The 13,926-nt window shown below is 43.1% G+C and overlaps 1 protein-coding gene across 3 annotated transcripts; it reads right to left on the minus strand.

Annotated features, from left to right (window-relative positions):
* Positions 1–3,025: 3,025 nt before the first annotated feature.
* LOC106609892 (uncharacterized) lies at positions 3,026–13,417 on the minus strand. Of its 3 annotated transcripts, none has more exons than XM_014208931.3 (5): positions 13,168–13,417; positions 11,515–11,623; positions 10,286–10,457; positions 6,324–6,406; positions 3,026–6,033 (listed from the first exon to the last, which is right to left on the minus strand). In XM_014208931.3, exons 2-5 carry the CDS (start codon positions 11,605–11,607, stop codon positions 5,308–5,310), a joined length of 1,074 nt encoding a protein of 357 aa, XP_014064406.1. In that variant the 5' UTR covers positions 11,608–11,623; positions 13,168–13,417; the 3' UTR covers positions 3,026–5,307. The 3 variants fall into 3 exon arrangements, with proteins under 3 accessions (XP_014064406.1, XP_014064407.1, XP_014064409.1); XM_014208932.3 differs by having other exon boundaries at positions 13,191–13,416; XM_014208934.3 differs by lacking the exons at positions 10,286–10,457; positions 11,515–11,623; positions 13,168–13,417 and adding an exon at positions 9,657–10,270.
* Positions 13,418–13,926: the final 509 nt, after the last annotated feature.

Raw genomic sequence — 13,926 nt, forward strand, 5'->3', positions numbered from 1 at the left:
TGTTGATGGTGGTGGAAAACGCTGTCTCAGGCACCGCTCAAGAATCTCCCATAAGTGTTCAATTAGGTTGAGATTTCACACATGCTTTAAACACCCTACAGTATGTATCTTTGAGACCCCTCTTTCAAAGTCACTGAGATCTATTCTTCTAGCCATGGTAGCCAAAATACTTGGGCAACTGGGCATTTTAATAAAGGATGATAAGCATGATGGGATGTTAACTGCTTAATATACTCAGGAAGCATCTTGTGTGGAAGCACCTGCTTTCAATATATTTTGTATCCCTCATTTACTCAAGTGTTTCTTTTACTTTGGCAGTTACCTGTACACTGTGTATTAATTATAATTTATATTGTTTGGGAATTTAGAGAATTTAAGGGGGATATTATAAATCTGTTGTTAGTTTGTGGATAGTGTTGTGTACAACCTTCTCTTTAACTGTAACTTAATACATTAACTGTGGATTAAAGTGTCTGCTAAATGACCATATTATTTCATATCCTAATTAATAACTATATTATTATTATTATATTCTTTGTTATCCTACAGTGCCTTCAGAAAATATTTATACCCCTTGACTTGTTCCACATTTTGTTATGTTACAGCAGAAATTCAAAATGGACTACTTTAAAAAAAAAATGGTTTTTATCTCAGCCATCTACACACAATACCCTATAATGACAAAGTGAAAACATGTTTTTAGAAATTGTTGCTAATTTATTAAAAATGAAATACAGAAATATCGAATTTACATAGGTATTCACACCCCTGAATCAATGCTTTGTAAAAGCACCTTTGGCAGCAATTAGAGCTGAGAGTCTTTCTGGGTAAGTCTCTAAGAGCTTTCCACACCTTGATTGTGCAACATTTACCCATTATCCATTTCAAAATTCTTCAAGCTGTCAAATTGGTTGTTGATCATTGCTAGACAACCATTTTCAGGTCTTGCCATAGATTTTCAAGTAGATTTAAATCAAAGCTGTAACTCGGTCACTCAAGAACATTCACTGTCTTCTTGGTAAGCAATTCCAGCGTAGATTTGGCCTTGTGTTTAAAGTTATTGTCCTGCTGAAAGGTGAATTCATCTCCCAGTGTCTGGTGGAAAGCAAAACGAACCAGGTTTTCCTCTAGGATTTTGCCTGTGCTTAGCTCCATTCCGTTCCTTTTTTTATCCTGAAAAACTCCCCAGTCAAATACAAGCATACACATAACATGATGCAGCCACAACTATGTTTGAAAATATGAAGAGTTGTACTCAGTAATGTGTTGTATTGGATTTTCCCCAAACATAACACTTTGTGTTCAGGACAAAAAGTTAATTGCTATTCCATTTTTTCCCCCAGTATTACTTTAGTGCCTTGTTGCAAACAGGATGCATGTTTTGAAATATTAGTATTGTGGAGCAACAACAATGTTTATCCATCTTCAGTTTTCTCCTTTCACAGCCCTTAAACTCCGTAACTGTTTTAAAGTCACCATTGGCCTCATGGTGAAAATCCCTGAGTGGTTTCCTTCATCTCCGGCAACTGAGTTAGGAAGGAAGCCTGTATCTTTGAAGAGACTGGGTGAATTGATATACCATCCAAAGTGTAATTAATAACTTCACCATGCTCAACGGGATATTCAATGTCTGCTTTTTTTTTTTATGTTGCCCATCTTTGCGAGGCATTGGAAAACCTCCCTGGTCTTCGTGGTTGAATCTGCGTTTGAAAGTCACTGCTCGACTTAGGGACCTTACAGATAATTGAATGTGTGGGGTACAGAGATGAAGTAGTCATTCAAATATCATGTCAAACACTATTATTGCACACAGAGTGAGTCAATGCAATGTATGTGACTTGATCAGCACATTTTTACTCCTGAATTTATTTAGGCTTGTCATAACAAAGGGGTTCAATACTTATTGATTCAAGACATTTCAGCTTTTCATTTTTTACTAGTTTGTAAAAAAATATATATATATTTATATGAAAAACATAATTCTATTTTGACATTATGAGGTATTGTGTGTAGGCCAGTGACTAAAAGTCAACATTTAATCCATTTAAAATTCAGGCTGTAACACAACAAAATGTCGAAAAAGTCATGTGGTTGTGAATACTTTCTAAAGGCACTGTACTTAATGTTTTATTTTCTTCTCTTAATTCAACCATTACTCATGTTTTCTGTTCGTTCACACCCGTCCATTCCCTCCCTCTTTTGCTCTCGTTTTCTCTCATCTTTAGTCTCTGGTTTACCGAGCCGTAGATGTGTAGAAAGCCCCGTAAAAATTGCCCTCCTACTCCTTTCTCTATGAGACACTTCTCTCCGTACTTTGACTGAATATTCAAAACCTAGGACCATCCCGCTTTCCCCTCCTCTTAGAGTTGTTAAACAAAAAAAAAAATCAACATTTCTCAAATTATCACATTTTTAAAAATCATTCTGTAACAGTATGGATTTGTATTCTGTTTATCAGTAAATGTACAATTGAGCCTGCATACACCTACTGTACTGTATGATATATTATAGACTACACTTTAATTTACTTCACATATATTATAGGCTACAGAACTCGTTCCACAACAATTGATTGATGACAATGATCACTGAGTAGGAATATTTGATAGGTTAGGTGGGAGTTTTTCCTCCACTGAAGTCACCTAGTATTTCAGTGCCCTCCTTTCACCGCAGAGGTCCGTCGCTCTCTCTCTTTCTTCTGTGTCATCTCCCTGGTTAGGTCATCTCGGCCCACATCAGAAAAATATCATCACAGTCAGCGAGGGGGAAGGAAGACCTGATTGTAAACTCTGTTTGAGACAATACAAGCAAGGCCCACGCCTTTCAGAACAAATCAATTCAACTCTATCAAGTTCTATCCGATTTAAATCATCTTGAAGCAATTGGAGTAACAGTCAAAACTAACTTTCGCCCCACGTCAGGTAGTTATCGTGGTATTTGTATTTTCTCCCAACACGAGAGAAAAGAAAAAAGATAAGTAGATAATAAATAAATAATTCAAATTACGAGTCAGAACACAGCCCTCTTAGATCAAGTTCAGTGTTTAATTAATATTCACACAAAAAAATAAGAAACTTAAAACAAGCTCCAAGCTTGTATTTTTATTTCCCACTTATCAATGCTGCGTATCCGTTGGGCTTCTAAAACCCCATTTCTGACTCATCTGTTCTTCCTTAAATACGGAGTGTTAGGTTGTGTCCCAAACGGAACCCCATTCTCTGCCCATAGGGCTCTGGTCAAAAGTAGTGCATTTTGTAGGGGGTAGGGTGCTATTTGGGACAGTTGTAGTGTGATAATCCCAGTAAGACACTGCCCCTGGTCGTAGACTACACCAGTCAGTCCAACCAGTTAACTTGATGAAGCCCTACATAACAACTAAACAGAAGCTTCATAACACCTTCATAGGGCATGATGACAACCAATGTAGTAATGCTCCATTTAAGGTTGAAGAGCTCATGACTTTAAGATGCGTCTATGAATGCTGTATGAGACGTATGAATCTCTGTAGAACCCCCTCCCCCAGTAACAGCTCTCTCCTCTTGTGCTTTCTGAGCTAAAGCAGGCAGATGGGTCCCAAATGTCACCCACTTCCCTATACAGTGCACTACTTTTGACCAGAGCCCTAAGAGAATAGGGTTCCATTTGGGGTGCAGTCTATTAATCCCTTGTTTTAATGTCATGTCACCCGTTATTGATAACAGCTCTTTAATAATTTATACAAATCACATTATATTATTCTCATTGAAAGTGAACTTATAGAAATAAACAATTTCCTCATTGTAATCATTGTCAAGCATCAGTTCATGTCAACAGGCAGATTATGGAGACAGGGTGAAATAGAGAGTGAGGTGAGAAAGACGAGAGGTGAGTTTAACGCCAAGTGAGCCTCGTGGGGGAAGAGACAAAACGGAGTGTGAAGTGAGAAAACAGAGGGACCTTAGAGAAGAGAAACAGGCATGATTCTCGACAGAGAATACAGATATGATTCTGTAAATAATGACGTCATTGTCAATAGGCATCAAAATACCTAAACAACCAACCAAAACATCCTGTCAAGAAAGGACTTGGAAGCTAAACTTCTAGGACATACAGATGTAGGATCTTAACTTGATCACCCTGTTCTTGCAGGAAATGTCCTGCACAGCAGAAAATTCTAACTTATAGTATATTCAAGGTTGAAAAATGGCTTCTAAAGTTATTCATTTCAGACTTCATTTGCCCTGACAATTTATCAAACCCTACAAAAACCTCCATTAATTATAATCCACACAATTCACGTGTCATTTTGCTGCAGGATTATTTTCCTGCTGTGAGAAACAGGTCAAATTAAGATCCTACACCTGTAAAGATGTCCAGATTAGGCAAAGAAACAAACATCATACATGCAGAGCCAGGTGAATAAGAAAGAAGATAGGGTGCTTGAAGTCTCCAAAACGACCACTGATCAGGGCCCGCATTCATAAAGCCTCTCAGAGTAGGAGTACTGATATAGGATCAGTTTAGCCTTTTAGATCATAATGAATAAGATTACACGGACAGATCCTAGAGTTCCTATTCGTAGGTTTTTCCTTCTTTAGTATTGTCTTAAGTACTTCCTAACCAGAACGAAGAGCAACAAAGACAGTTTACAGAACAACAGAATTCCTGAACAGAACTGCACCTGTAAAACGTTTTGGTTTCGGTGGGTATTAAGTTAACATCATCATGTACGAAGGAATATGATCAACACATGTAATCTGACATCGGTGTAGAATGATATGGGTGTTAGAACAAGTCAAATGTACTCCAATGCGTATACCGTACAGTGCCACAAGGGACTTGTGCTACAGGGGTGAAACCAGTGATAAGGAATACATGTGTAGATATATTTCATGTAGAACATGACTCTCTGACATGTAGAATAAGGAGTCACGTCAGCTCCATTTCTATCTGAAACGTACGTGGCCAAGGTATTGTTGATTGGCTCAGTATTCCACAAAGGGAGGGAGAAGAGTGAAAGGGCCAACAGCCAATAGGAGGAGAGAGAGGGGAGAGTGAAGGGGACGACAGCCAATGGGAGTGTGTTTCTAACAACACATTGGAACACAAGGGGAGGTCCTGAGACAGTTATGCACTTGAGAATGACAGGAGGGGAGGAGAAGAGGCAGATCGAGAGGCAGATCGAGAGAGAGAGAGAGAGAGAGAAAGGAGAAAGAGAGAAAGAAAGAAAGAGAGAAAGAAAGAGTCAGAAAAAAAGAGAGCAAAATGAGGGAGAGACTGGAGAATGTGTGGTGGGAGAGGAGTGACGGGGTGAGAGCAGAGGGAGGTTCAGGAGTAGGGCTGTGGCACTCCAAACCCGGGCCTGTAGAGCGGCCTGCCTGTGGAGGACTGAGAGTTGGGCAGAGCGGGGCCCGTGGGGTAGCTATACCCCTCTACCCCACCGTAAGGGTACGCAGAGGGGTAGGGGGCGATGTTGGGGGCGCTGTACTGCCCGAACGCAGACCCTGAGCCGGGGACGCCAGGGAACGTGGGCTGGGTGGGGTACGGGCAGGCATTGGCCGGAGGCCCGAAAGCGGGACGGGCTGAGTAGCCCGCCGCTGGGGTGAAAGGTGAGCCGGGGCTGGGGTAGGGAGGAAATTGACCTGGAGGAATGGACGGGCCTGGTCCTGATACTGCGGAAGTGGCTGTCGGGTTAGGAGGGGAGACGGGGTAAGGGGTGTAAGGTAGGGTGGAGCCGGGGCCATTTTGGGAAGAAGGGTTTTGGAAACTAGAGTGATTGTTGGGATTGGAATTCTGCTGCGGTTGTTGTTGCTGAGGAGCTTGATGATGATGATTCCATGGCGATGACTGTGTTGTCGCTGGGTCCTGATTGGCGCTTGTTTGTGAAGTCATGGAGCCGGCGTCACCGACGGCGGTCTCCTTCTTCTGGCGCAGGATCTCCTGCAGTTTCTCTATCCGCACTCGTCTTTTGTGAGCGAGGGAGCGGAGGGAGAGGAAGCGGTCAAGGAACGAGTCCAGTGACAGCTGGCCGTCCAGAAACTCATCTGCCAGACTCTGACGGAGAGAGAGATGAAGAGAGAAAAAGAGACAGAGTGAGTGTTAAAGAACGGGAGAGGGGGATCGGGGTAAATATGGACACACTATTGACAATGTCTGAGAACGTATTATTTATTATTATAATTATGTCTTATTCCAACTGCTGGTCCTCTGTACGGCGTTCAATAGAGTAAGAGATAAGTAGATCACGTTGTCGTCATTGGTCCTGTGTTTAAGGATAGATAGACATTTCCCAATCTCGCCAACAGTATAATCTGCCGGAGTCGTCTGTCACTGTGGCCTCTCACCTCTGACTCCGTCTCTGTGCTGGCGCCCTCTGTCTGGAGTCTGGAGAACAACCCCTCTGGTGATACCTGCCCCATGACGCCATCTGGAGGGAGAGAGAGAGGTAGAGAATAAAAGAGATGGGGCAGAAATGGAGAGGGAGCATAAGAGACCAACATAGGAGGGAGGGAGTGTAAGAGACCAACATAGGAGTGAGGGAGTGTAAGAGACCAACATAGGAGGGAGGGAGTGTAAGAGACCAACATAGGAGTGAGGGAGTGTAAGAGACCAACATAGGAGGGAGGGAGGGAGGGAGTGTAAGAGACCAACATAGGAGGGAGGGAGGGAGTGTAAGAGACCAACATAGGAGGGAGGGAGGGAGTGTAAGAGACCAACATAGGAGGGAGGGAGTGTAAGAGACCAACATAGAAGGGAGGGAGTGTAAGAGGCCAACATAGAGGGGAGGGAGTGTAAGAGGCCAACATAGAGGGGAGGGAGTGTAAGAGGCCAACATAGAGGGAGGGAGTGTAAGAGACCAACATAGGATTGGCACCCCCCCTTGGGTTGTGCCGTGGCGGAGATCTTTGTGGGCTATACTCGGCCTTGTCTCAGGATGGTAAGTTGGTGGTTGAAGGTATCCCTCTAGTGGTGTGGGGGCTGTGCTTTGGCAAAGTGGGTGGGGTTATATCCTTCCTGTTTGGCCCTGTCCGGGGGTATCGTCGGATGGGGCCACAGTGTCTCCTGACCCCTCCTGTCTCAGCCTTCAGTATTTATGCTGCAGTAGTTTGTGTCGGGGGGCTAGGGTCAATCTGTTATATCTGGAGTATTTCTCCTGTCTTATCCGGTGCCCTGTGTGAATTTAAGTATGCTCTCTCTAATTCTCTATCTCTTTCTCGGAGGACCTGAGCCCTGGGACCATGCCTCAGGACTACCTGACATGATGACTCCTTGCTGTCCCCAGTCCACCTGGCCGTGCTGCTGCTCCAGTTTCAACTGTTCTGCCTGCGGCTATGGAACCCTGACCTGTTCACCGGACATGCTACCTGTCCCAGACCTGCTGTTTTCAACTCTCTAGAGACAGCAGGAGCGGTAGAGATACTCTCAATGATCGGCTATGAAAAGCCAACTGACATTTACTCGAGGTGCTGACTTGTTGCACTCTCGACAACTGTGATTATTATTATTATTTGACCATGCTGGTCATTTATAAACATTTGAACATCTTGGCCATGTTCTGTTATAATCTCCACCCAGCACAGCCAGAAGAGGACTGGCCACCCCTCATAGCCTGGTTCCTCTCTAGGTTTCTTCCTAGGTTTTGGCCTTTCTAGGGAGTTTTTCCTAGCCACCGTGCTTCTACACCTGCATTGCTTGCTGTTTGGGGTTTTAGGCTGGGTTTCTGTACAGCACTTTGAGATATCAGCTGATGTAAGAACGGCTATATAAATAAATGTGATTTGATTTGACATAGAGGGAGGGAGTGTAAGAGAGAAAAAGAAAGGGAGAAAGAGGGCGAAAGAAAGAGAAAGGCGCATAAACACCTCCCACACTTCAATGTCATGCCAAGCTTCTCAGTCCCCGTAGACACACATAACACCGACAGCACAATGTCTCACGCCAGGCTTGGGAGGTATACTGTATATACCGGGGTATTTGGGAAAAAGCCACAGGCTGGTTTTTTCAATACCGTCAAAACTATTTATTTGAAGCTTTTCAATAAATTGGAACATTTGTAGCTACTTTAAGTTATTACCCGCACTCAACTAGTGCAATATGTTAGGAGATAAAGCAAATTGCGTTCATTTCACCTGTCACATTATTTTACATTATGAAGCTTACCATAATTCCGCAGAACAGTTGAGACAGTCACGTGTTTGTCTGTAAATGGCACAATGGAAGAAAGCGAGCTAGAGAGTCTGTAGCGTTTGATATCTATCGGCGAATCCCAGTTGTGCGGCACACAAGAGGTGATGAAGTTACAATTGTACGCAATTCACTACTAAATTTGGATATTTTTCACCCCCTGTGCTTCCTACTATAGTTTTCTTTCTCCTCCATTCTTCTCCCATCTGCTCCATGTACACATGCTGCTCTTCCTTCAGAAAAGCACGTGCCACAACTTTGTTCATTTGCGCGATTTCTCTCGTAAACGTCCACACTCTCCAAAAACATCATTCGGTAGTTACTAACTATGCTTGTATAACTTCATGAGCTGGATTTGCAATTCATTTGTTCGTTTTCGCTTGTTAGCATTTAGCTAACAGCGTCTATGCGATGTCACTATTAGTTTGTGCTAATTTTGTTAGCATTCTGGTAATAGTGGCACAATGGGTTTCCTTGCGTTTTTAGCGCCCCCATGTATGCCATACAGGTAACACCGTAAATCCCGGGACGAGAGAAGGACGGTATGAAAATCTGGATACCGCCCAAGCCTATTAAACACCTTTAAAAATGAGAACAAACAAATCTCATGAAGCTCAATGGTGGATAAACATGGATACACACGCAACAGGAAAATCTACTTTCATGCATCTTCAAATACCTTTGGTAGACTTCTCATTGAGGGCAAGCTCGCACCATTATGCTGGTTGAGTAAAGGTTAACACCCAGTCAAGGTGAATCACTAGGAGGACTGATTCAGGGGTGAAATAACAACACATTCCATATTACCTAATCACCTTCAGGAAAAACATATGACGTAACTATAATGAGCCGTATCCAATTCCAGCCCTGCAAACGGACACCATCACAAACACAGCTTCTCGTGAAAAGCTTACAAAACAAGGCTGCAGGAATGTATGTGTGCATGTACACAGATCACACGGCCTGGTCTGCTTCAAGAGCTGATGGCAGTGGAAAGGAAGCTGATGAGGTGGTATCCAGACAGAAACACAGGCCAGATCTGGAAGCCTGGGGGGGTGGGAGGGGGTCTGTCTGTGTGTGTCTGTGTAACCAGTAGAGACCAAGGTTTAGTCCCAAATGGCACCCTATTTCCTATACTACCTAAGTAGTGCACTATATAGGCGAGAGAGTACTTTTGGGACGCCGTCACTGTGTTTGACTAGTAGAGACCAACTGAGTGTCCAGGATCTGAACAGGCCAGACAAGATCTATCCCTACACTACACACTCTCTCTCAAGTCTGGTCCTGCCATCTGTCTGTCTCCCCCTCCCTCTCATCTCTCCATCTTGATATTTCTATTTCCATATCCTCTCTCTCTTCCTCTATAATGTTGCTTTTCTTAATCTGTCTATCTATTATCCATCAATAACCTCCCCATCTCATCCCTCCCTCCCTGGCTACAGTGCTGTCTGTAGGTCTCTCTGACTCCCTCCCTCCATCCATCTATCCCTTACCTTTCTGGTCACAGTGTTGTCTGTAGGTCTCTCTGACTCCCTCCAGTTCAGAGTATCTCTCCATCTCTCATCCCTCCCTCTATCCCTTACCTTTCTGGTCACAGTGTTGTCTGTAGGTCTCTCTGACTCCCTCCTTCCCTCCCTCTATCCCTTACATTTCTGGTCACAGTGTTGTCTGTAGGTCTCTCTGACTCCCTCCATCCATCTATCCCTTACCTTTCTGGTCACAGTGTTGTCTATAGGTCTCTGACTCCCTCCAGTTCAGAGTATCTCTCATCCCTCCCTCTATCCATTACCTTTCTGGTCACAGTGTTGTCTGCAGGTCTCTCTGACTCCCAGTTCAGAGTATCTCTCCATCTCTCATCCCTTACCTTTCTGGTCACAGTGTTGTCTGCAGGTCTCTCCGACTCCCTCCAGTTCAGAGTATCTCTCCATCTCTCATCCCTCCCTCTATCCCTTACCTTTCTGGTCACAGTGTTGTCTGCAGGTCTCTCCGACTCCCTCCAGTTCAGAGTATCTCTCCATCTCTCATTCCTCCCTCTATCCCTTACCTTTCTGGTCACAGTGTTGTCTGCAGGTCTCTCCGACTCCCTCCAGTTCAGAGTATCTCTCCATCTCTCATTCCTTACCTTTCTGGTCACAGTGCTGTCTGTAGGTCTCTCTGACTCCCTCCAGTTCAGAGTATCTCTCCACTAGATGTTCTCTCTGTCTCTCCAGGCGAGGCTTCATGTCCAGGTTCTGCTCTGCCAGGTTACGGTTGGAGGCCAGTGCCATCTCCCTTTCCAGCTGGATGTTCTGAATCTACAGACGAGGAAGAACGAGTCGATAACACATTGGATTTTCTTCATGTCTTTTTGACCGGGACTATGCACGGCAGACATTGTATCGACCGGACGTTAACTTCCATAGCTCGCTAACTCTCATAACGACCCTAGCCTTGATCAGCATGTTATGATCGCTCCCATTTGGGATAGCGTTATTGGGATTGTGGATAGTGCGTTCGTCTTGGGGGTCAGGCAACCCGGGTTCAAGTCCTGCTCGGGGCACTACTCTCTCTTCCTGTACGTGACTCTATGATCAGGACGTCACGGCAATACGTTGAATGACAACATTACCATACAGTACCAGTCGGTGTATGACAGAAGCTGCCAGGTCCTCCCTTTTGAGACCTGCTTGAGAAAAGGAATCTTTTTTTTTTAGGCAGACCTTGGCTAGCCAAGACAGCAACAACTTAACAAGACGAGTTAGCCAGGAACAGGTCATTTGCATCTAGTGAACATAACTCCCCACGTGAAGAGTGAAGATAAACAAATGAAACTCAATGGTTAGTGTTTTGGACCTATGGACAAAGGTGGAAGAGAAGTAAGTCAATATGAAAAAAATAATAAAAAATACAACATTTCTTTAAAAAAAAAAAATTATGTTGATGGCAGGATGAGCTTGGACATTGCTACTGGTCAGAGTGAGATGAGACCTAGATGTCCATCCTCAGATGAATCACTCATCTAGGTCCTACATTGAGTAATAGCAAGTCGTGTGACCTGACAGAAAAAGCAAGGCCTCAGCTCAGAGATAGGCCTATAGACAAACTTGGCTAGTCATTATCCCTTACTCAGATACAAAAAACCACTGGAGGCATTTCAGTAAGAGGCGCATCTCAACTAGCCTGGTCCCAGATCGGTTTTGTGCCATCTTGCAAACTCCTGTGGTCAATGTCACGCCAAACATGGCGTATGAAAATAATAGATGACCATAGGAGTTGGTTAGAGCACAAACAGATCTGGGACCAGGCGACATCTCAATCTATTTAAGACACAATCGACAGACAATAAGACAAAGCAAAGACGTGATTGCTTACCTCATCAGATTCCAATGCCATGGACTCCACCCGCTCTGTATTGTCCAGCAAATCCTCCAACTCGGATTGGCTGAGGTCCTGAAGCTTGTCCATTGATTTGCCAGGACAGCTGTCAATCACATGGAGGGAAAAGTGAGCTGTCAATGTCAAATGTCATCAGTTTACCGAACATAGATAATTTGAGAAATTAAACTTAAAGCTAACTGACAGGACACCAAATAGATCCACACAAATTGATAAATGAACTGGTAGATTGATTAAATATTAAGTGGGAAATCAATTTTCTAGACTATAATCTAACATTATCATACAAGACAGAATTGGCAGTTATATGTGAGCACTAAAATGGTGCATTGTACCGCCATGATGCTACATAGGAGTGCTGGGCGATATGGACAAAAATCTATATCGAAATAAATTGCCTGAATTGATGAAATAACGATAAACAGAACAATAAGTTCATAACATTAATGTGCACCACAGTTTTTTAAATGTTTTATTATCCTTTAAACTACTACCAGTTTGATATTTGTAGCCATCAATTGTCCCATTAGATTCACCCATATTAGCAAACTTATTTCATTTCAAACTTCACATTTCTCTAGTATAGGCTACTTATCGTAATGAACGGTATCAGCAAAATGGATGCGATAAGTGATCGGTAAGGTCGGTGTTCAAATTTGATATGTCTCTGATTTTCGGTTTATCGCCCAAGCGATACTACATACATTTTATGCTTTGATAAACCAGACCCAAGCTAAATCCTGATCAGGCCTAAGTTACTTCAGCTGCTTGCTATCTTGGCTACATCTTTGCCTAGTCATTAAACATGGGCCACATTCAGTAGGCAAATGTTGTGGAACGTTGCAGTTAGAAATAACATGAATAGATCCATTTAGTCATTTTGCAGACACTCATATCCAGAGAGACTAGGGCATTCATGTTAAGATAGTTAGGTGAGACAACCTACTACAGTCATGGTAGGTATATTTTCCCTCAATAAAGTAATTATCAACAAAGTCAGTGCTAGCAGGAAAAGACAATCGCAGAGAATTGTTTTCTTATTTAAGACACTCTTTTGACGAGGGTTTCAAATAAATTTGCAAAAGATGGGCTGGGACGCCGCTGTCCTGGCATTAGGGGGAAGCTTGTTCCACCAGTGGGGTCCCAGGACAGAGAAGAGCTTTGACTGGGCTGAGTGGGCGCTGACCCCCTTGTTGATATCTGTCGTCGTGGCTCCTTATTATTCTACATGTCAGAAAGGCATGTTTGTAACGCTCCACAACATTGTGCCCTGCTGAACGCACCCTAGCTATCTCGATTGATGGCTTGCCATCAGCTGACCAACACTAAGAAGACTGGCTATCACATTATAAAGCAAGTTAGCGGGAAAAATTACTTATGTTATGCTGCTAGCAAATCAAGAAATTCGTTGCGACAGGGCACACAACATTGACGGATGACGTAAAACGGGCACGGGAGCCCTGACCCCAATATACAAACAAGGCAATATGGTTGAGGATCAATAGCCGGTAAAAGACAAATCTAACGTAATTGTACGGGCTAGCTAGCCTTAACGGGTTGTTCGAGTTCCGTGTAGGGATGACAACAACAATCGTTATGATCACATTCAATGAAAGGCAATCTTGCTACCGTCAACTTTGAGGAAAGCCCACCGTTCGCGATCTTCAAATCCTCAAAAAAAACGACGTCATTCGATCGTGTTGCTTGATGTCAGATACAGCAGTAGTCCAACAATAATTACTTTAATATCTGCTCGACGACAATCATAAAAATAGGTTAAAGAATAGCTATGTTTTATCAGCAATATTTGGAAAGTTTCACTTCACACTAACAGAAACAGCCGCCATTTTTGGAATGACCCATATTCTGCTTCCGTGGGGGGGTTATTAAATGCACTGTCAATAATTTAATAACCTTTCTAACTAAAGAAAATGAAAATATATTGTGATCATGTTGCTGCTTTTAACACACACATTTTTAGATAGCATGAACAGTTTTCTTTGACAGTTCGTCCACTTCTTGGGGCAATGGTTTCATCCAGCGCGCAGCTGATTTGAAGGGAAACCCACCCCGACGTGACAAGAGTATTCCATGAATGTCAGCAGGGAGGTAACCAGTAAAGTAAAGGAAGTCTGGTTGGAAGAAGTGGAAACATTATGTCAACGGCCAATACCTGTCATCATGACTCTCACTATAAAGGCTTACTAATAAAACATATTGGCAGCACTATATCCAAAAATAATGACTAACCACAAGTGAAACATTCTAACAATAGGGAAAGAATATGTTGTTCCTTATTTTTTATTTTATTTATTTATTTAACCTTTATTTAACTAGACAAGTCAGTTAAGAACATCTTCCTGCGGGGACCGGGGCTGGGATGAATTA

This window comes from Salmo salar, chromosome 08, assembly GCF_965601325.2.
Source record: "Salmo salar chromosome 08, fSalSal1, whole genome shotgun sequence".
In the NCBI taxonomy this organism is placed as follows: domain Eukaryota; kingdom Metazoa; phylum Chordata; class Actinopteri; order Salmoniformes; family Salmonidae; genus Salmo; species Salmo salar.